The sequence below is a fragment of the Macaca mulatta genome, chromosome 2 (assembly GCF_049350105.2).
Source record: "Macaca mulatta isolate MMU2019108-1 chromosome 2, T2T-MMU8v2.0, whole genome shotgun sequence".
Taxonomy (NCBI): Eukaryota; Metazoa; Chordata; class Mammalia; order Primates; family Cercopithecidae; genus Macaca; species Macaca mulatta.
In genome coordinates, this window is record NC_133407.1 from 36,891,053 (window position 1) to 36,914,506 (window position 23,454).

At 47.9% G+C, this 23,454-nt stretch overlaps 1 protein-coding gene across 4 annotated transcripts in view; it reads right to left on the reverse strand.

Moving 5' to 3' along the window:
• RAB6B (RAB6B, member RAS oncogene family) overlaps positions 1-23,454 on the reverse strand; it is a 68,260-nt gene that overhangs the window by 19,579 nt on the left and 25,227 nt on the right. For all 4 annotated transcript variants that reach the window (XM_077990997.1, XM_077990994.1, XM_077990995.1 and 1 more), the window contains 1 exon segment: positions 17,712-17,770. In XM_077990997.1, coding sequence (XP_077847123.1) covers positions 17,712-17,770 — 59 coding nt within the window.

The following is a 23,454-nucleotide window of genomic DNA, read 5'->3' on the forward strand; positions in this document are numbered from 1 at the left end:
CTGACCCTGAGGAGCTACTTCAGCAGCGCTGGACTGCTCAATTGTTCTATTTTGTTTAAGCCACTGTTATTTTGGGTTTCTGTTAACATAGCCTAACTATAGCCTAACTAACAAGCAAAGAACCACGGAGAAATGTATCCCTCAAAGGTAGGCACCCAATGGTAATGCTACTGATAACTGTAATGATGACAATCCCATCACACCTCACATGTCACAAGGCACTTCTGCTTCCATGAAGGGCAGAGAAGTCACCAAATGAAACAAGGAATTGTGCTACTTGGATGAAGTCCCAGCAAAGCTCAACCCAGTGGCCTCCATAATCATAAACACCATTACTGAACATCCATATACTTTCTCTCACATCCCATAACAGCTTGACCAGAGGCAGCAACGAGGAAACTGAACGAGGCCAACATCCCATTTTCTCCAGCTCTCTCTTAATTCCCACTTCCAGCTTCCCCATCAGAGAAACTTCTGGTCCCTTAACTGTCCACTCTCTCAGACCTGTTCTAGCCACACTCTCCATCTGACCAGGCCACTGAGCCACTGAAGAACTTCCATAGTTGTGGAGATGGCGCCAAAGCATTGGCATTGTCTCTGGGTGTAACTGAGCCCTCAGCTCTGCTCAAAAACATATTCCTAAGTTTTGCTTTCAATAATGGCTGAGTGGCTTGTATCAAACAAACCCTCGCACAGAAAACTATTTTAATATCTGGAAAAATACAAGAAATAACAATTTGCAAGCACTGAAGAATGATCAAAAGCAGGACGAGGCAGGGCGCAGTGGCTCATGCCTATAATCCCAGCACTTTGAAAGGCCGAGGCATAAGGATCACTTGAACCCAGGAGTTTGAGAGCAGCCTGTGTAATATAGTGAGACTCTGCCTCTATAAAAAATAAAAAATAAAAAATAAAAATTAATCAGGTGCAGGGGTGCCCACCTGTAGTCCCAGCTACCTGTGAGGCTGAGGGGGAAGAATTGCTTGAGGCTGGTGGGGCTGAGGGTGCAGTGAGCCATGATGACACTACTATACTCCAGGTTGGTCAACAGAGCAAGACTCTGGCTCAGAAGAAAAAAACAAAACAAAACAAAACAAAAACGTACTCAGAGGTTACAATCGCTGAAGGAATGGAAGAGAACTAGGTAGATTCTACATTAAATCAATTTGCCTCCTGAAGAAACTCCCCAGTCCCACCAAATTAAAAGAATTTCAAAAACACCTCAGACTCCACTGAAACACCAGAAAGGCTGGCTTTGGGAGGAACAAGATCATCTCAGGACTGAGGGTTACACCAGAGGACTAAGAGAAAACCAAAATAAATCTATTGCTATGGTCTGAATGTGTCCCCTGCAACCTCAAATTCAAATGCTGAAACTTAATCCTCAATGTGACAGTATTAAAAGGCACATCCTTTGTGGAAATGATTAAGTCATGAGGACTCTGACTTCTTGAATAGGATTAGAACCCTTATAAAAGAGGCTTAAGGGAGTGCCCTGGCTCCCCTCTGCCGTGTGAGGACACAGTGTTCGTCCCTTCCACCACGGAGGACACAGCATAAAGGTGACATTTTTGAAGCAGAAAGCAAGTCCTCACCAGATGCAGAATCTGCTGGAGGCTTGATCTTGGAAGGAAATCCCAGACTCCTGAATTGTGAGCAATAAATGTCAATTGCTTATACATTACCCAGTCTATTTTGTTATAGCAACCTGAATGGATGAAGACATCTGTCTTAACAAGGTCCATACATGATAACTAACCATTCCGTAAAATATATTAACTGCCCATCATTTAATTGCCTATTAAAATAAAACAACACTCTTCAGAGGAAGGTAACAAAATCCAGGACTATAACTTATTATTCATGAGGTCCACTGTATAATAAAAAAGGACTAGAAATGTGAAGAAACAGAAAATTCAAGCCATAATCAAGGGAAAAAGCTCAACAGACCCCTACACGACCCAAATGTTGAATTAGTAGACAAAGACTTTAAAAGTCTTATAAATATGTAAAAAAAAAATTAAAAATAAACAATGGGTGACTGTCAAGAGATTTATGAAAATTCTAAAAACGAAATGGAACTTTTAACACTAAAAATTATAATATCTGAAATTAAAATGTATTGGATTTAAACAACAGTAGCTAGGACACTGCAGAGGAAAGCTCAGTGAACCTGAAGACAGGCCAAAATAAATTGCTCAAACTGAAGCACAGAGAGAAAAATGATGCAATAAAAATAAAGAGAGCTTCAAGCACTCCTAGGACAATATGAAGTGAGCTGATATAAATGCAATTAGAGGCCGGGCATGGTGACTCATGCCTAAATCCTAGCACTCTGGGAGGCCGAGGCAAGCAGATCACCTGAGGTCAGGAGTTTGAGACCAGCCTGCCCAACACAGTGAAACCCCATCTCTACTAAAAATATAAAAATTAGCCGGGTATCTTGGCAGGCGCCTGTAATCCCAGCTACTTAGGAGGATGAGGCAGGAGACTCATTTGAATCTGGGAGGCAGAGGTTGCAGTGAACTGAGATCACACCACTGCACTCCAGCCTGGGCAACAGAGCAAGACTGCATCCCCCAAAAAATAATAAAATAAAAAACGGAACTAGAGTCTCAGAAGGACAGCAGAAACAGATGCAAGCAAAAAACATCTTGAGAATAGCCCCAATTTCCCCCAAGTTAATTAGAAACATCAACCCACGGTTCCAAGAAGTTCAGTGAACCTAAAACAGGGTAAATCTGTAAAAAACTAAACCAAGGTATGTCATAGTCAAATTGCTGAAAATAAAAAAATAGAAAACCGTAATAGCAGCCAGAAAACAGAACAACACGTTACATACAAGGGAACAATGGTAAGAATTAGAGTTGATTTATCATCATAAACAATGGAAGACAGAAGACAAGGGAATAACATCTCTAAACTGCTTAAAAAATAAAACAAGACACACACACAAAAACCCTGTCAGCCTAGAATTCTATAGCTGGTGAAAATTTTCTTCAAAAATGAAGACAAAACATAAACATTTTCACATAAGGGAAAGTCACATAATTTGTCACCAGCATGCACTCATTGTAAGAGATGCTTTAGGCTAAAGAGAAATTTTGTAGACGGAAATTAGAATCTTTAAGGCTGGAATACAAGTGCACCAGAAATGGCAAATCTATGGGCAAATATAAAAACATGCTACTTGTCCTTGATTGCTTCCTATCACAGTAACAATGACATATACAGTAACAACAACTAAACATCTCAGCACTTCATCATTTCCCAGCTCTTGTACTAACTGCTTTAGATACATTACTTAATTTAATCTGGACAATAAATCTGTGTGATGAGTTAGGCTCTTCTGTATTCTGTGTCACTGCTAAGAAAACGGAATACAAGAGATACTAAGTGACTTGTCAAATGTCCACAGCTGAGACTGCAGTCAAGACTCAAAAGGTATTTGCAAAGTTGTCTACGTATGTCCAGACTTATCCCCACACACCTCCAGGCTCTGAGTATTTGTTATTTCTCCTGTTTAAAGAAAGCCTCTTCCTAGGCCCTTTTGGCCCTGGCCTTCTCTGGATGATGCTTTCTCAGCCATCTCCTTTCTCTTCTGTGTCTCAATGTCTCATTCTCTACTCACTCTTTCCTTTCATCCAAAAAAACATTCTCAAGATTCTCACATCTTTGAGTGGAAAAATCCCTCATTTTCACTAAGGTGCTCTCTAGTCATCTGTTGATCTCTCCCCTCTTCTCAATGGGCTTCTTGGAAAAGGACTTCAAACCCACTGTATCCATTTCCTCTATGCCCACCCATTTCTCAACTAGGTCACTCTGGTTTCTCTCTCTCTGCTCATAGCTCTTGCTATGGTCATCAGTTGCCATTTCATCACCAAATCACGAGGACACTGTATAGGCCAGACTCAACACACTTGACCCTGCTGACCATTCCTCTTCTATGGCATTTGTTTCTTCTTTGCTTTCCATGACTTTACTTGTTTCTGGCTTTCCCTGTCTCTCTAATTGCTGTTCCTTATTGTTCTCTTGTAGGATCTTCTACCTCTCTTTTCCTAAAATGTTGGCATTTCCTACTGTTTTGTTTCAGGGGGAACTCATTTACTCTCGATGCTTCACTATGATATACTGATCAGTTCCCAATCTATAACCCAGGCCTTACCCCTGTTCTGAGCCCCAAATCTATGCATCCAGCTACTTACTACAAATCCCATTTAATTATCCACTAGACAGTTGACTAAATATAGCATGCTCTGAAAAGAGCCTATCATCTTCCTCCAAACCTGCTTCTGCTATTTTTCCTATTTCAATAAATGGCACCTTGACCACCCAGGGCGCCCACGTCTCTGGAACCTTGAAAGCCCTCCTGAGTTGCTCCTCTTTACTTGCTGTCTGTTCCCTCACATCAAATGAATACTGAACTGGTTACTTGGCCTCCTAAGGGCTCTCACCCAGCTCCCTTTTTCTCCATCCCCAACCCCACTGCCCTAGTTTAGACACTGAACTTTTTTTACCTAAGTAACACCAACAGCTTCCTGACTATCCCTCATGCTTTCCACTGTAATTAATCTTTCATGTAGCAGGCAGGATGTCTTAGTCCATTTTCTGCTGCTGTAACAGAATACCACAGACTGGATAATTTATTTTATTATTATTATTATTTGAGACGGAGTCTCGCAGTGTCTCCCAGACTGGAGTGCTGTGGCGCGATCTTGGCTCACTGCAAGCTCCGCCTCCCAGGTTCACATCATTCTCCTGCCTCAGCCTCCCTGGATAATGTATTTTAAAAAGAAATTTACTTGTCACAATTCTGGAAGCTGGGAAGTCCAAGAACATGGCACTGATATCTGGGGAGGGCCTTTGTGCTGTGCCATCCCATGTCAGAAGGTGGAAGGGAAAGTGAACACAGAGAGAAAAAGGGGCCCAAACTCCCATGGTAATCAACCCACTGCTGCAATAACTGCATTAATCCATTCATGAGGGTGAAGCCCTCATTACCTAATCACCACTTAAAGGCTCCACCTTTTTTTTTTTTTTTAAGTAGCTGCATCCTTCTAGGATCACCTCTTAATACCATCACAATGGCAATTAAATTTCAATATGAGTTTTGATGGTGACATTGAAACCACTGCACAGGGTTATTTTTCTGAAATATTAATATGATCATATCACTCTCTACTGCCTCTAAGAAATAGCTCAAACACTTCAAGCTGGCCTATAATGCTGTTCAGGGCCTGTCCCTGGCATTCTATGGACTCATTTCCTCCTTGCCCAGCCCACACTTTATACTTTAGAAATAATATTCTATTCAGAACTCCTCACAAACAAGTTCCTTTGTGTGTCTGGGCCTTTTCTAATACTATTCCCTCCTCTGGAATGCTCTTCCACATGGTTTATACTTATCCGGAATTCAAGATTCAGCTCTTCTACAAATCATTTTCTGGGCCCTCAGGTTGGTCCAGGGCCCCTCATTTAACACTTTCTCTGTTAAACTGGAAAGATCTCATACTGATCAATCTCTCCCACTGGCCAGTGATTCAGTGATTCTCAGTATGTAGCCCACGAGTCACTTGCATCAGAATCACATCAGGAGCGTGTTAAACATGTAGGTTCCTGAGCTCCACTCAGACAGACAGAATCACAATCTCTGGGAATCAGAATTCCAGACAAGCCCTCAGATAACTCATTTGTGCAGTAAAGTTTGCAAACTGCCTTCTGTTGTAATCAGAGTCTGGGAAGGTTTTGATGTCCAGGAGTGGCAGATGCCCTGTATGGGGTGAGAGACAAGAGGGAGAGATGCTTATGCATGAGAAGGTGCTATTCACAGAAGAAAGCAAGGCTTACTCAGAACCAAGGTCACACAGTCAGTGGTGTCAGTATCAGTTACCCTGAGTGCAAAGTCCCTGCTCTTGACTATTCAGTTGTACTCCCTCTCCTTCCTGAAATCCCTTCATTTCTGAACCTGTCATGTGCCCTGAAGCTGTCACTGAATATTCCTGGGGGTCACATACTATCTGGCTACCTACTGTCATAATCTTATGGTCATCAGCCATAATAGTTCAGCAGCGCCCACTTAAGATGAAGTTCATTTGCCAGAAGAGAAAAGTCAGCTCTCTAAGGACAGAATAGAAACAAGAACTTTTTTTTTCGTTTTTTTTTTTTTTTGAGACGGAGTCTCACTCTGTTGCCCAGGCTGGAGTGCGGTGGCCGGATCTCAGCTCACTGCAAGCTCCGCCTCCCAGGTTCCCGCCATTCTCCTGCCTCAGCCTCCCGAGTAGCTGGGACTACAGGCGCCCGCCACCTCGCCCGGCTAGTTTTTTGTATTTTTTAGTAAAGATGGGGTTTCACCGGGTTATCCAGGATGGTCTCGATCTCCTGACCTCGTGATCCGCCCGTCTTGGCCTCCCAAAGTGCTGGGATTACAGGCTTGAGCCACCGCGCCTGGCCAAAACAAGAACTTTTAAGAGGGCCTTGGCTGGGCCTCAGTTACCAGAAAATTTCTAGCTCTTTGACATCATCTATTGCCTCAAATAAGGCACAGACAGTTTTACTGGTTGAGAAATTTGAGAACAATCTGCAAAGCTACTACAGCAGCCAGAAAGTGTGGAAAATCCTGGAAGTGACATAGATACAGAGAGGTGACCCCAAATTCTGCATATAAATGCTACCCAAATCTCTGACTGACCCGAGCAGACCCTAAGCAGCAGCCTACCTAAGACTGAAAACAAAACAAAACAGTCAAACAAAAAAATCTGAACATAACTTTCAGTTGCTGCCTACCACAGTGGGGAGAATTGAGAATCTGAGTCCAGACAATTTAGCTGCCCACTAAAACCAAGAGCACTCTTCACAGGACCAAATAGAATCCACAGTTTTAACATAATGTATAACCCAAAATTACTAGTCATATGAATTAAGAAGAAAATGTGAGCCATATTCAAGAAAAAAGAGATTAAATGGAGACTAACTCTGAGGTACCCAGATGTTGAAAATAGCAGGCAAGTATTTAAAAATAGGTCATATAACTGCTCAAATATAAAAATAAGCTCATAATAAAGGCACAGATTTAAAAATCTCAACAGAGAAACTAAAACTCTTTGCCCTAGGAACCTCTGTGGTTGCAATCCCTATAAACATCCCAATAACTGAGTATTCCCAGAGCTTCAGGAACGGCTGACCTTCAGAGAGGTGGGTTCGAAAGGAGAGTACTTCCCTCTTCTAGCTTGCCGTGGAGTCTCTTGGTCAAAGCATTCTTTCCCTGAACTTCATTTTCTCTTGTGAGGTACGAAGCAAATTATTTTTGCTGGTAACTATTTTACAGGGATGTAAGCACAGGATATCATGACAACATGAGCAGCAGGCCTGTCCTTGGGGAGTCTCCTGCCAGCCAGTCCACAATCCCTATGAACCTCCTCGGCTGTGCTGGGTGCACCTCCTGCACTGCATCATGTCCTCTGAGAAGGCTGAGCTGCACGCTGCTGGGATTAGACGGCTCCAAACCTGGCAATGCTTATTTATTCCTTTAATATCTTTGTGCTTACAAATAGCACTGTATATGAGAAATGGCAGGCACTTCATTTTATGCAAAATGTGAGGAACCTTATGAGTATGGATTTCATAGCTGCATCCACATTTATCTTCTTCTGAACGTGGTATTAAACAATATCTACAGGGGTTCAGACATACAGTGCAGAATGACAGTACATTACACGCTTCCTTCTGCACAGAAGCTTCCACTGGCCCAGCTGATGGCGGAGGAAGGAGAGGTTTCCTGAGGCACTTGTTGAAGTCTTCTTTGCTATGTGCATTTATTATGAAATACAGTTTTATATCCACATTCTGACAAGACACAGTAATAAAGTCTGCAATGGAAATCTGCATGGTAATTTGCATAAATTGACTCAAGATTCTCTTCTCAGGAAAAGAAATAATGAAAAGGCATGTATGTGCGTCTTCTTTTAGCCTTGGCCAGGCCTGGGCCCAGGGCTGGGGAAGCATCCATAAGTGGCAGAAAGCAGCTGGGCATGACAAGCCTTTGACAATGAAGTTGCTGTTTGTGCTCTGCACCACTAACCATTAGATTAAAGTATCAGGGTAAAGTCATGCAAATTAGCTTGCAAATGAGCCTGCTGAAACTTCAGCATCCAGACTGGCAAGTGGGTGCTTTGGAGAGATGAGACAGCAGTCTCTGGCAAATAGGCTGGGCATGTCCTTGCCAGAAGCGCAGTAATGCGCCCTGGGGGAGGGGATTTTGGCTCAGAAGGCCACAGTACAGTTACCTGCATTCTTCCAGACACCTCAGTTTCAAAGTCTGTCTGGTCCTGGAGGCCACGTTTCTCCCAATGGAGAGTGGCTTGTACTTTAGTCACCACCCAATTTAAATATGTGACTGCTCTTTTATTTCCTGACTGTGGTTTGAAAACAACACATACCTTCAAACTTTAAAAAAGGTTAAATTTCATCAATATCAGTGGGTCCCTTCAAAAGTCACTCATATGTGAAGGTTGTGTGGCCTGAAGCTCCCTGAGAGGCCTCCCAAAGGGTGACAAACGGATCCATGTGTGCCAGCCCTCCCCTCCTCTTTTGCTTTATCTTACAGCAAAAGATACTCTAGGTGTTGGACTTCTGAGGGCATCTAAGAACTTACTTATGGTAACCTACAAAATGAATTAGGAAAGATGACTAAAGCTTGAAGCAGAGATCTGCATCCTGAGTCCATTCCACTTATTAAATGTATCAGGAGCTAGTGGTGGGCTCACCCAGTACCCATTGGCAACCTCCTACTCCCTCGCTTGACTACTTTAGACTGTAAAAGCTAAACTTGGCTTTCCCAGCCTCTCCAGAGGCGAAGGGTAATGGTGTGACTCCATTCTGGCCAATAAGACACAGGAAACAGTCTGCTGGAGCGGGAGGGATTCCAGGGAAGCTCTTGCTTTTTCTGCCTTGAAAGTGGATGTGATGTCTGGAGCAGCAACAGCCAGCCCGCACGAAGATGAGAACCCACAGGCCACGACGGCAGAATGGAAAAAACAATAGTCCAGGGGCCTGATGGTAGCACCACTCAGTGTGCCAACCACACGACCTCTTACACCTACAAAATTAAAACTCTCCTTCATTTATGCCACTGTTCATCAGCCTTCCATACTAGAAGGCGACATTTCTAATTTGCATGTGCTGACAAAGAAGTGGACAGGAGGGCACAGGAGAGGAAGGAGAGAAAGAAAGCATGTTAGAGCCTGGGCAGTGTGGCTGGCACACTGAATGATGGTACATCAGGCCCCTGGACTACTGCCTATTCTGTTCTGCTGTCATGGCCCATGGGTTCTCATCTTTGTGCAGACTGTCTGTTGCTGCTCCAGACATCACATCCACTTTCAAGGCAGAAAAAGTAAGCAAGAGCTTCCCTGGAATCCTTCCCCCCAAGCAGACTGCTGCTTGTGTCTTATTGGCCAGAATGGAGTCACACCATTACCCTTCGCCTCTAGAGAGGCTGGGAAAGCCAAGTTTAGCTTTTACAGTCTAAAGTAGTCAAGCGAGGGAGTGGGAGGTTGCCAATGGGTACGGGTGAGCCCACCACTAGCTCCTGATACATTTAATAAGTGGAATGGACTCAGGATGCAGATCTCTGCTTCAGGCTTTAGTCATCTTTCCTAATTCATTTTGTAGGTTACCATAAGTAAGTTCTTAGATGCCCTCAGAAGTCCAACACCTAGAGTATCTTTTGCCAGGTCAATGTCCAGAGCGAACACCTGGATGACCTGCAGTGCCCCAGTGGGTTTCTGAGGCAGGGTCATCTTGCCAGAGTGACTGGCATTCAGATTTCATGACATAAGAGTGTCAACTCATATTGTGACCCCAGAACATAATGTCTGCAAAAAATGAAACTCCACTCTATTAATACAAAAAATATCCTCATGTTGCTAGGGTTAACCGAGGACTACAGTCCAGTGCTCTGCCCGAAGTCAATGGGGTCAAGCATCATTTGGCAGAGCAGCAAAGCACAGCGCAAGTGCACATGCAGGGATGGTCAGGACACTGCGGAAAGTTATCATTTGTTTCACTGGATCATTATCATCTTGGTTTGTTGCAGGGTTGCCATCATTCCTTCTGTAGAGTAATGCACTTTTGTATCAACAGTGGTTTTGGCCCATAATTTTCTACCACCTCAACTTTAACACCTCTGTGAGCCATAGTTTAAATACAAATTAATTACATTCCTACTTCCAAAGTTGAAGGCCACTGGTTTAGGTGATAGAGGGCCTAAATTCCATCTGAACAATTTCCAGGTTAAAAAAAAAAAAAAGTAATACTAAGAAACTGAAAAGCTTGGCCCAGGTCTCCCAGCGAAGTGGGACTTGAACATGGGGCTTAAACCCAGGCCTCTTTTCGAAGGGAAAAGGGAAAAAAAAGGGACTGAGGCATAGGGGACATGCTGAATCCTTCTCCTCGGCGTGTGCCCTCACTCTGACCACCTCTACCAGGGCAGAAGATCCTGCCCCCATCTCCCCCGGGTGCTGGGGACACATGGCATTTTAGATTCTGTGGGTAAAAGGCCCCTTCTTCTGGCACTCTGCCTCCGTTCTACATTCCGTTAGAGAAAAACACACCCAGTTTTAGGGCTTTAGGAATCTAGATTTGCCCAGTCTCCCACAGGCTGGCCTCAGAGAACAGCCATTTTCAAGCATTTTGGCTGTTTGATCATTACTTCCCACTGGACTCTTCCTTTTTCTTTGTGTCAATGGCATCGATATTCTTCCAGCATGTCCAGGCAGAAACCTGGGGCACATTCAGGCCTCTTCCTCTTCTGTATGTAACCCACAGACACACTGTTCGCTGGCCCCTTCCACTTCCTGTGCTGTCTCTCCTAGGCCCCTCGCTTACCTCCCACACAGCGCTGCATGGTTCCTCCCTCGCCCTTGTCCTCCCTGCCCTTCCACACATAGCTGTATCTGAGTCTTTGTGTGTCCTGCCTCAGCTGCCACCCCTGGTCCCGGCCCAGTCCCTCCAGCTCTGCCTGCCACAAACTCTGTATCTTTGATCCCGTCAGTGTCTGGGTCAGGAACCCTCCGTGGCGCACCCTTCCTACCCAGGGATCCCAACTCACTCTTGGGCCTTCCACAGTCCCAGTCACTGGGGCCAACTCACCCATCAGGCATGAGGGGCACAGAGCCCAGTGCCCACAAGACATGTAAGGGCCAAGGAGAATGTTTCCATTTTAATTTATCTTAAAATCAGAAGAAGAAATGACTATAATTATAATGAATCCAGTCTGAATTACATTCATCTCTATACCAATGTAGCTGTAAAAATATAATTCTTAACATTTTTTAAAGGAAGAAACCTGTATTCGTTTCCTAGGTCTGCCATAACAAAGTACCGCAGACTGGACAGCTTCAACGACAGAGTCATTTCCTCACAGCTCTGGAGGCTGGAGTCCGAGACTGAGGTGTAGGCACAGTTGGCTTCTTCCGAGGCCCTCCCTGGCTTACAGATGGCTGCCCCGTCCTGTGTCCTCACGCTGTCTTTCTCTGTGAATGTCAATGTCCTCATTTCCTCTTCTTCTAAGGACACCAGTCATATTGAACTAGGGCTACCCTAATAATCTCATTTTCCTTCTGTAGAGACCCTATCTTGATCTACAGTCCCATTCCGCGATACTTGGGGCCAGGACTTCGACGCAGGAACTTTGAGGAGACACAATTCAGCCCATGTTAGGGCCCATGAAGCGAAATGCCTGAGGCTCATGAAAGTCAAAATGCAGCCCTGCCAACAGCCCACTCACAGGCCCCACTACTGCCCTCCCTCCACCCCAACACACCGAGCTTTCCAGCCTCTTAGTACTGCATCGTTTTAACCTGGAAATTAATCAGATGGAATTTAACCCCTGTATCATCTGGACCAGTGGCCTACTTTACAGGCAGAAATGTGGCAAATATGTATGTATATATTTATGAATTGATTGACTGATTGAAACAGGGTCTTGCTCTGTCACCCAGGCTGGAGTGCGGTGGCATGATCATGGCTCACTGCAGCCTTGACCTCACAGGCTCAAGCAATCCTCCCATCTCAGCCTCCTGAGTAGCTGGGACCACAGGCTCATGCCACTATATACAACTAATTTTTTAAAAAATTATAAAAACGGGGCCTCATTATGTTGACCAGGCTGGTCTGGAATTCTTGGCCTCAAGCAATCCTCTGGCCTTGGCCTCCCAAAGTGCTGGTATTACAGATATGAACCCCCACCCTCGGCTGTAAATTTGTATTTAAACCATAGCTTATATAGGTCTTAAAGTCTAGATGATGGAAAATTACACCAAGAAGAAAGTACTTAGCAACCTCAGAATCTTGCCCAAAGTCCTACAGGTGTCTCTTTTCACGCCCGTTTTCTATTCCTGGGTTGGGCGTGGGTGTCAGGGTCCAGTGTCTGTGAGTGTGTGGGTGTCTGTCCACAGGGAACCTCTGGCTTGACCCCCGCTCAGGTCTGTTTTCCTCATTGGGCCCTACCTCACTCACACCAGCAAAGGCAGTGTGGGGGCTTTTTAGGCCTGAGTCTCTGTTTGTTAAGGTCATGCTGCTCAAGGCTGGCAACACGCAGGGCCACCTGAGAATGCGCTGACCTGGAAAGAGATGGCAGAGCACCAAATACCATGTTGAATAAAGCATAGCCTTCCATGCACCGTGACCTCCCCTGTTTGCCCCCTCCCTAAGCAGTTGGGATGTGCTGCGTGTGGATGTGCCTCGGCTCCTCTTAGAAGGGCAAGATCACTGGGGAGGGGCAGGTGCTGGTTTACGGGCTAAGCAGCCAGATAAGTGGCCTGCAGACACAATGGCCAGGAAACACTCATATTTATTTCATTAAATCAACTTACAAATGTTACACAAAGAAATAATCTGGAGACACTTTGTGAGAATAAAAAGACATGCTGCCAAGATAGGATCCTGGGGGAAATGGCCTCACCAGGTCAAGATGGTGGGCAGAAGGCACGTGAAGGGCCAGAGGGGCTGGGAGCCTGCAGGGGCTATGCTGGGGGATGCAGTGAGGCGCCCAAGCTGAGGAATAGGCCAGAAGGTCCAGACCCCACTGGGATCAGACTGGGAGGTGCTAGGATTTTGGAGTGAGTTGAAGGGTATCCATCCCCAAATTCATGTCCACTTAGAACTTCAGAATATGAGCTTATTTGAAAATTGCAGTTTTGAAGATGCGATTAGTTAAGGATCTTGAGATGAAAAATCATCCAGAATTTAGGGTGGGTCCTTAAATCCAATGACGGGTGTCCTCAGAAGATAAGGCGAGGACAGAAAGAGACAGGAGGCCTGCTGAGGACAGAGGCGGAGAGTGGAGTGATGCAGCCACTTGCCGAGGAAGGCCCAGAGGCACTGGGAGAAAAGGGTTCTCTCCCAGCGCCTTCAGAGAACAAGGCCCTCTGTGCCTTGATTTTGGACTTCAGCCTCCAGAATGGTAAGAAAATAAACGTCTGTTGTTTAAGGTCCCTCTGCGCAATTTGTTAAGGCAGCCCCAGGAGGAGAGAGAAGAAAGCCTCAGGGCAGAGCGGCAGGAATGCAGTGAGGATCGCCTGTGAGGCCAGAACATCTGAGGCAACCCCTTGGCCTGGGAGGGCGAGGAGGCAGCCACTCTGTTCCCAATGGTTCTGTGGGACCCAGGAAGGGACCCAGCGCAGGTAAAGCTTCATAGGCCTCCAGAAATGCTCCTCCACACTGTCAGTGTGTCCTGAGAGCAGCTGAGTGAACTCTGGCAGGCCAGGGACCTGCTCCCAGGGACAGCCCATTAGGTCAGTGGTTTCCTAATTTGTGCCATAGTGTGAGGCCCAGGGACGTGCCAGTGGGCTCTAAGTGCTTCACAATCACTGCTGAGGCTTTAAGCATGCTAATGCCCGAGCCAGCCCTTGAATCTCCCAAAAGGTAATGCTAACAGGCAGCCAGGAGTGATGGGGTCCCACGAGAGACCCCAGAAGAGTGCTGCTACCAAGTCCTCCCCCTCCATCCCCAGCAGCCACCTGCAGAGACTGAACCCTTCCACGGCGGCGTGAGTGCAGGTTTCACACAGGTGGCTCACAGACCAGGCCTGCAGGTGTGTTTCATTTGGCCTGCAGAAGAGGAAGCGGGGCTGGCCCCAAAGACAGCCAAGTCTCATCACAGTGCACATACTGGAAGGTTTTTTTCTATCATAAATTTGGAAAGTACTTACTTAGTTGGGGTTTTATATGAGAACCACTGCAGACATGAATTTCACCCGGCTGTGACTCTTGTTTTTTTACTTCTTCAAGTGAGTGGATTTAGATGGGGGGTGATGGGCAGGGTGTTGAGAGGCCAGAGAGTACATGTGTTATGAGAACATGTGTGTGCGTGTGTGTGTGTGTGTGTGTGTGTGTGTTTGGGGGTGAGGAGGTAAGTGTGAGGCAAGAGGAGGTGGAAGACCTGCTCCCCGGGGCATCTCACGGGGCCTATCAGGTAGACGAAAAGTCTTGAGAGGTCTGTAGAACCCAGCGCCACACACCCAGGTCCTCATGCCAGCCCCTCAGGGTCTCCTGCATGCTCAGCTTTAGACCGAGGGAGAACTCAGCAGCTGTCACTGAGGATAGGGTTAGACACCCCCCTCCCAGCCCTCCATGCCTTGGCTGAAGGCAGGGCCAGATTCTGTGGCCAGGCCACTTTCTTCTGCCTCTCCAAACATAGAGTAGGCACTTGACAAACATCTTTTGTCAGAATGAGTGGACGAGAGGGGAGTAGTGGGGCCAGAGACAGAAAGTGTGGGAGGGAAAGAGGGAAGGAGGGATAGATCCCATTCTAGGAACTGTCTGGGCACCTCAGTCAATCAAGGCAAGGCAGCTCTGCCAGGTTGTACAGCTGGAAGGGTATCTGAAGGGGTGGTGAGGAGTGATTGCTGTGCAGGGGCACAACTTGGGGTGAGGTCTGCTGAGCCCCCAAAGACCCTGGGATCTTGTCTACTTCTCAAATGCCTCTGCCACCACATTAGGAAAAACAAACAAAATAACATTTCCCCCTCTCCATCTCCACAGATTTCATTGAAATGAGCCTCTGTATGCACAGAATTGGAGCCCTGGTCTCCCAGCCTAATTATCATTTTTAAGGGCACTGGGAAAGGAATTCCACCTGCTGCAATACTGAAAAAAAAAAGAGAAAGCCTGGGATGGGGAGGGCAGTCCTCTCTGAGGTTTCTCTCCGTCTTGTCACCACATTGGGTCCTTGGGGCCTCTTGATCTGATGGGTCTAAAACCTGAGGCCAACTCTCCATGCTTTTTTTTTTTGTGCCAACAGGCACTGGTGACTCCAAGTATGGTCAGGCCTGTGCTAGACTCATGAATGCAGTGGTGGGTCCGAGGGTCCTGGCCTCAGCCAAGCGCAGAGCCCAGCCCAGAGCCAGAAGCACACAGGAGCTACTGCACAGCTGAGAGGCTAAACCAGCCCTGAGGATGATGCTATAGGAGAGACGGTCATGGAGGGGACAGAGGATGAAAGGGCCTCACCACTCAGACCAAACATGTGCTCCGGGCCTTGATGCATCCAGAGAATTCTCGCAGCAGAGAAGAGAGGAAAAGGCATTCCGGCAGAGACAATGACATGAGCCAAGATGCGGAAGCATAACAGTGTCACTCCAAGAGCAGCAGGAGCAGGGAAGTCGGCTAGACCACAGGATGAGGGACAAGCAGTAGGCAATGGGAGACGACACTGAACGTGGAGGTAGGGCATGATTTTGAGGACCTTGAATGACATGGGGAGTAGTTGAGGCTTTGATCCACACTGACAGGACCCACTGCACAGGCCTGGGAGGAGGCCTTTGTCACCCACCACTGCCAAGAACACCAACCAACCAACCGTCTCACTGTTTTCAAGGGGACACTAACAACAGGCATAAGTAACTTAATAGTAAAAAATCCAAATAATATATGAGATCATTCACATACACACATGCATGCACAAAAATAAATGAATACCAAGTCAGACTTCAGAACTAAGTCTGCTGCAGCTGTCATCTTGAATTCAAACCGATCCAGTAGAACTCCCCTCATTAGGAGGACAGGCTTGGTGCTACAAAGCCCTGGCCCAGAGAGGATACAACAAAGACAAAGTGTGACCAAGGTGAACATCCCACAGTCCACGCCTGAGGCTGTGCACATCAGCCAGGGCCCCTCTCCCAGAGCCTCTGTCAATTCCTATGGTCAGTTCCACCAAGTCCATGGGCTAGCCAGTATTTCAGACCACAGCAGAGCAGAAGCAGAGGTAAAGTAAAAATTGAGACCACAGCAGAGAAAGAGTAAAGATGAGAGAGAGGTGGACAGAGGGGCTGTATTTAAGGCAAGGAGGATAATTGGTCCAGAGGGAGAGAGACAGACTAAAAAGTAGACACAGAGCTGCAATCTGCAGTGAGCTGTGCTCCACATACTCTGTAAATCCAGAAAGGCGGAGGGACATCTTAGAAGAGCAGTCCCTGGTGTGTTCTATAATTATTTGTCCTTTGAGAACTCGATGACCAAGGGATTCCATGATCAAATACATCTGGGAGATCCTACACACTATATCTCTCTTTCAATAAATCAAAACCATCCACTGATAGAGTCAGGCTCTGAGAAGCCCTGCAGCACAGCAGATTTACTTTTGTTCGCCCAGTGTTCCCTAAATCTGTACAAGCTCTGAACCCACCCGCCCCACACCTACCAACACCTCTTGGAATTAGTATCTCACAGAATCCACTGGTGTAGAAAAATGCATTATCATTTGTCTCTATCTAAGGAAGAAAACAGCACCTTTTTTCCTTAAAAGAGTTGAAATGATTACGTTTGGTGCCTTTTGCAAAAAGCTATAGTTGCATGGAAAATTCACTTTACTTGCACAAACCTCCCTACTCACCAGGGTGCCAGGAAAGTGACATGGTATTAACCCCCAAGAGCTTGGCCTTCAGGGCACCTGGAACCACCTCTGGGCCTCTGGTTGATCCCAGACTACCCCTCCAGGGCCAGGAGCTGCAGAGGTCACTGCATCCAGCCTCCTGCCCATGTAGGGCAGGGCAAGCTCATCACACCAGCCTCTCCAAGGAAGGAAGTGCCTCAGCAACCATGTGTGTATGCACGCGTACGTGTGTGCATGTGTGGGCGTGCATGCATGTGTGCGCATGTGTGTGCGTGCGTGTGTGCACGTGTGTGCGTGCACATGCATGTGTGTGCGCATGCGTGTGCACGCATGTGTGTGTGCGTGCGTGTGTGCGTGCGCATGCATGTATGTGTGTGTGCGTGTGTGCGTGTAGGGGGCAGGGAGCGAAAGAGGAGGTCCCAGCAAACACAACCATTACAACCATGCATGAGATGCAAGCTCGCCTAACACTCTCATTTTCACCTCTCTCAATTTTCATCTTGTTCCTCTTCCACATGATGACTCCCCTGAATAACCAAACACTATCATGGTTTGGATCTGCCTGTGAGGAACAAGAGAACACAGACTCTCTCTATTTTTAGAATTTTCCTCTGGAAAATGTTTCCTTTACCAAGGTGTGGATTTTCAGAAGGCTCAAGCTCTTTACAGGGATGGGGCCAGTATAGAGGTGCGAAGCTCCTCCATAGCGAAATGACACCCTGGGAACCCAGGGCCATTCCACTCCCACCCCAGCTCGGCAAGTTTCAAAGGGAGGCCGGCTGCTGCCAGGTGATATGGAGGGTGAGCACCCAGGACCTCACCTGGTATGTGTTGTCGAAGCTGTCGTACATGAACCTTGTAATCAGAGACGTCTTCCCGACTGTAAAACAACAAAGAGAGAGGTTTTCAGTCACGGCATCTGAGCTAGGCTCTTCTAAACACACTGCATTTGAAGAAAACAGATAAAACCAAAAAGCACAGAGGAAAGGCCGAGTTGCAGAAATACAGAAGTGGGAGATAGGTCCCTGCCAAGGACCCCGTGGTGTGGTCACCGAGTCTCTATCCCAGGTGGGCTGAGAGCTATTCCTGCCAGGCACCAGGCTGCTGCCAAGGAGGAGGTGTCCCACTGCCCCATGAATTTCCACTACCCAAATCCAGGTCTTCCTTGACCCAGGAGAACCCAGCTGATGCAAGAACCATCTATGAAGAATCAGGGTAAGTGACGCGAAACAGGAGGCTCCTCTCGTACTTGCCCACGTACACTTGGTTGTTGGTCATACACTGGGATGGAAACCTGCCCTTTATTTCCTGTTAATTCAGCCTGAAGATTGGTGGGGACAGTGGTTTTCTAAGGAACCAAGGGCGGGGAGGCAAATGTCATTTCCCAGTGTCTCTCATGGACAGGACTATTCTTTGTGTACCTGACCGTCCCGCTCATTGCAGGATGGTTAGTATACCTGGAACCCCGCTGGGCAAATGCCAGGAGGATCGATCCCCAGTCACTGTGACAACTGTGGACTCATTCACACATCTGCAAATGCCCTGTAGGGGCAGTGACACCCCAACTGAGAACCACTGGCAAGGCTGAGAGAAACCAGGATGTCTCTTGGGAATCCTACAAATGCTGCTAATTTCCCAGACTGTAGAATTTGGCTTCTGACCTCACCCTGGGCAGCTCCCCTGGGGCCTGGCAGTGACAGAAATGTCAGCTGCTGCATTTCTAACCATCTAGAGTGGGAGAAGAGGGCAGTCAAGGGACATTCATTAGGACAGGCCCTGCATGGTGCTTCTCTGTACTATACCATCATGTCTGCGCCATGGCCCTAGGAGGCTCAGTGAGGAATCTGTCCAGCTGTGCTGGCTCAGAGCCCTCTCTGCACTGGGCTGCAGGAGGACAGGTAACGCTGGCAGGCAAAGCAAAAGCGCCCTCGCCCTCCCATTTCCCAGGCTGGCAGGACATTCGCAAGCTGTGCCTGGTGGGGCGGCTGGTCACTCCCTGGAGGGAGCAGGACAAGCCAACGGGACCCCTTGGCAAAGGCCCTTTACCAGCTTTGAAGCCTCAACGGTGCACCACGTAACAGACAAGTGCAGTTAGCTCCCAGCCGCCAGCATGTGCTAGGGGAAAGATGATCATCTACTCAGAAGGAGCATCTGACTCACTGTGTTTGGGGTGAACTCGGAAGACCCCATCTTTAACCCAAATTTGGTTAGCTGGATTGAAATCCCACTGGGGTACTTTTCAGCTGTGTCACCTTGAGGTGATCCCCATCCCAGGACCTCAGTTCCTCATTTAAAAATGGATATATTAACAATGAAGACTTCAGGGGGCTGTAGTAAGAACTAAATCAGGTAAAAAGTACAAGGCACATGGGAAATGTTTTAAAGTGGAAGGAGGCAGCAGGTAACTGAGCTAGGTAAGGCAGTTTCCGGAGTATCAGATGGAAAAAATATATGTATCACCACCACCCCAGCCCTCAACTCTGGGCGGCACTCAAGTCATCCCCATTTCACACAATGGGCAATTAGGTGGCAGCTCCTGGCCCAGGGTCGGAGCTGAGTGGGGCTGGGATGTGGCTGCCTGACCAGGTGCTCAGTTCCTATCCAGGTCTTCCTTGATAGGTCATGCTGGGTTCAGGATTCTGCCAGGTCAGGATTCTGCCCTTGTTGGAGAATACTGACCACCATGCCAACCCTGGGTGGTCAGTGCCAGAAGTGAATTGTAGGGTACCAGCTGGTGTCAGAACAGCCCCATTCTTAAAAGAACATTTCTGGGGTGAGCAGAAATGTGCCCAGGATCTCTTCTAATTATACCTGGAAGCAGCCTTTTACACTTCTGATAGAAATGAGGCTATAAAGAGCATTCTGACTGCTTTCAATCTCCCCTTAAATTTCACATGAAGGTGAGAAGTAGGGGGCCTCCCACACCTGGAGGATCAGCTCTGAGGCCATGAAGCCACAGGCACCTGGCTGAGGACCACAGAGGGAAAAGTGGGGCAACCCTGAGCTAGCAAGAGGCAGATGCAATTGGGGAGAACAAGGCATCCTCCTTTTTGAGAGGCCGTGGAAAATTACTGCCTCCTCAGGAAGAGAGGCATCCCGGGGTGCGCTGGTCACTTCCCTAGGCAGCGACGCCCTGCATCTTGCACCTTAGGGAAAGGGGCATGCATCAGGGATCAGGGTGGGGAGATGGACGGGAAGATACTGAGCCTCTTCTCCCGGTAGGTTCCTCCCTGGGGCCTCCAAGCACAGCGAGGAGAGAAAGCAGAATCTCCAAAAAGCCACTAAGGGCACAGGAAGTTCATGGAGTAGCTGAGAACTTGGAAATCCCTGCAACACCGTCCAATGCCAAGGTGCCCCTCCTTGAGACACCAGCCACTGGCAGTGAATTAGTACCGGCTCACAGGTCTAGGTGGCAGGAAAACATCCCCCAAAAGTTTTTTACTGGGACTGTGCAGGAGGAGCTTTTAGGTGTGGGGTCCTGGCCAGTGCCAATATTTTCTATGGGGGAATGCACAGAAAATAGGACCATAATACGCAACACATGACCCCAGCATTTACAGAGCATGTTCCAGGCACACAGTAGGAGCTGAGTCAGGCACAGAATTGACATGAGAACAGTAAACAGAGGAGACGTGGCACCTGCCCATCGAAGCTTGCAGCAACACCCGGCACCACACCTCCCAGCCCTCAACTCTGGGTGGCACTTATGTCATGCGCACTTCACACAACGGGCAATAAGGTGGCAGCGCCTGCCCCAGGGTCAGAGCTGAGTGGGGCTAGGATGTGGCTGCCTGATCAGGTGCTCAGTTCTTATCCGGGTACTCCTTGATAGGTCATGCTGGGTTCAGGATTCTGCCAGGCCATTATTGCCATTGCTGTGGCGCTCCAGGGAACAGCCCGTCCCAGGCCAAGTCTGGAACTGGGGGCCTTTCTCTACTTGGGAGGGGCTTGATCCAATCTGAAAGGTCAGAAACTGGTCACTGAGGTGCCCTGGAGGTGCTCTGTCGGGCACAAGGAGGGCTTGGAAAGTGAGAATTTTAAAATCTGGGGCCCAGCACCCCAACTCAGGCTTGAAACGGATGAGGGACTCATTCTTGCTTTGATGCAAAAGGCAATGACTTTACGCTATTCCTCTAAGCTTGTTTTTCTCATTTCTCGGAGCTGAAGCCTTCTTCCCCACCTCAGAGCCTGCTAAGATGACCCATGTTCTCATCACACCAGCCAGGGTAATGTGTTATACCCCTGCAGTGGTATCCAAGACCCTTGACCTCCATGCTTTGTCTCTGGGGAAGCGTCCGCAGACCTGAGGCAGAGCTTAGTAAAAGGAGCTCCTCTTATCCATTTCTGCCCAGCCTCTGCCCATGGTATCACATAAAGGAGCTGAGTGGGTAAGGGGTTGCCCTGCGCTAAGCTCCTCTCCCCTCTAAAGGGCAAAGACCCCTTCCCTCAGCCCACATCTGCCCTCAACAACTGCCCAGGGTGGAAGGTGCTGGAACCTGCAAATGGAGAGCTTGCACACTGCATCTACCTGGCTACTTTCTCAGTCCCCCAACCATAAAGGGTGGGCAGTACCCATCCCTAGCCACCTGACCGGGTACTCCCACTCAGCCTGAGAGGAGCAGTAGCACAGGGCATCCCAGCAGCCCTGCAGGCGGGCAGGTGGAAGAGCCAGGAGCTCCTCCTGTGTCCCCCTGCCTCGCAACAGCTGCCAGAGCTTCTGTGGGAGCTGTCCTCCCGCCAGCTCTGTTCTCAAGGTCACACCGCCGTGCTTCTACCGCAGTTCTCGGACACCACTGCAGCAAAGTGGAGCTTTTCCTGAGGACAAAGATTCAGCTCCACTGGCAGGTTTTATTAAAAATAAGCAGGCAAATCATTATTGAGCTTTTTTATTTTCTCTCTGCTCATGGCTCAGCAATATTCTTGTAATCTTCTGGTAGTTTAGTCCCACATGATTAAGCAGGGAGATGCATTTCTCCTTTTTCAACCAAATGAGGGTGAGAAAATTCATTACTGAGCATTTACCAGGAGATGCTAGAAAGAAGGAGAGGAAACTCAAACTCTTACTGGGCCTCTATTTGGCAGCAGACGAGAATTTGGCACTTTATTTAGGTTCTCTCATTTAATCCTCATCACAATCCAATGAGTTAGTTATTATTCCAAGGTCACAGAGCTGGGAAGTGGTGGAGCTGGAATAGGAGCACAGATTTGAGCCAGAGTCGATGCCTCATCCACTCTGCTGTGCTGGTTTATGTAAAGGTCTGACAGCAGCAAAGTGGCAGATCCCAAAGGCAGGGGTGCAGGTGGCCGGGCAGTCTGGATGGCTGCAAGGAGGGGGCAGGGCAGCCATGGGGCTGGGGAAGGCTGTGGGTGGGGGTGAAGGGGAATTCCAGACAGAGGGAACAATGCGCACAAAGGCACAGAGGAAGGGAGAGAAAACGCTCGTGAGAAGAAACAGGAGGCAACAGGCTAGATTGCTATGGGGGAAACACTCGGAGGTCCCTCAGCCTGAGGTTCGTCTCAGGGCAAGTGGAGCCAGACACAGTGTGTGGGGAGGAGTGAGCGGCAAACACTGTTCATGGAAGCTCCATGTCGCTGTCAGGTTGATTTAAGCCAAACCCATCTCTGGGGCCAGTTGTGGAGGGAGGGAGGGGCAGACAGAAGCACGAAGGCAGGGGCAGGGGCCAGACGGCACAGGCCATGTCAGCCACATGGAGGAGCACGGATTCCAGCCCAAGGGCAGTGGGAGCTTCAGAAAGGATCTTCAGCAGAAGGATGGTGTGAACAGGTGTGGCAGTTCATAATTTCCATAGTGAGCTCATAAAATATTCCCACCCCATGTGCTCTTCTTACAATCCAACTCTGACATTCCATTATGGGGTGAATATGGGCAGGCCTGTGACTACGGCAGAAATGGCCCTGTGGGAATCCCAAGTCTAGCTTAGAAAGAACAGCACAGCTTCTGCCTGGAGCGCATTCACACTCACACACTCTGGAAGCCAGCCCTGCAACCCAGCTACCATGCTGCGAGGAAGCCCAAGAAAGCCTACAGGAGGAAGACACGCATGCAGCAACCAACTGGGGCCCCCGGCCAACAGCAACCAGCAGACCTGTGAGTGAGTGAGCCTTCAGGTGACTCCTGCCGGCAGACTTCAAGTCGCCTTCAATGCTGCATGGAACAAAGCCACAACTTCCCTACCAGGTCCTACTCAAACTACAAATTTGTGAGCAATGTAAATATTCTTACGGTCTTGAGCCACTAAGTTTTGGGGTGGTTTGTTACACAGCATTAGGTAATCAGAGCAATAGACTTGTGCTTTAAAAAGAAGAAAACTTGTTAGTCCATTCTCACACTGCTATGAAGAAATACACGAGACTGGGTCATTTATAAAGGAAACAGGTTTAATTGACTCACAGTTCCCCATTGCTGGGAAAGCCTCAGGAAACTTACAATCGTGGCAGAAGGCAAAGGAGAAACAGGCACCTTCTTCACAGGGCAGCGGGATGGAGTGAGTGCAAGCAGGGGAAATGTCAGATGCTTATAAAACCAGCAGATCTCATGAGACC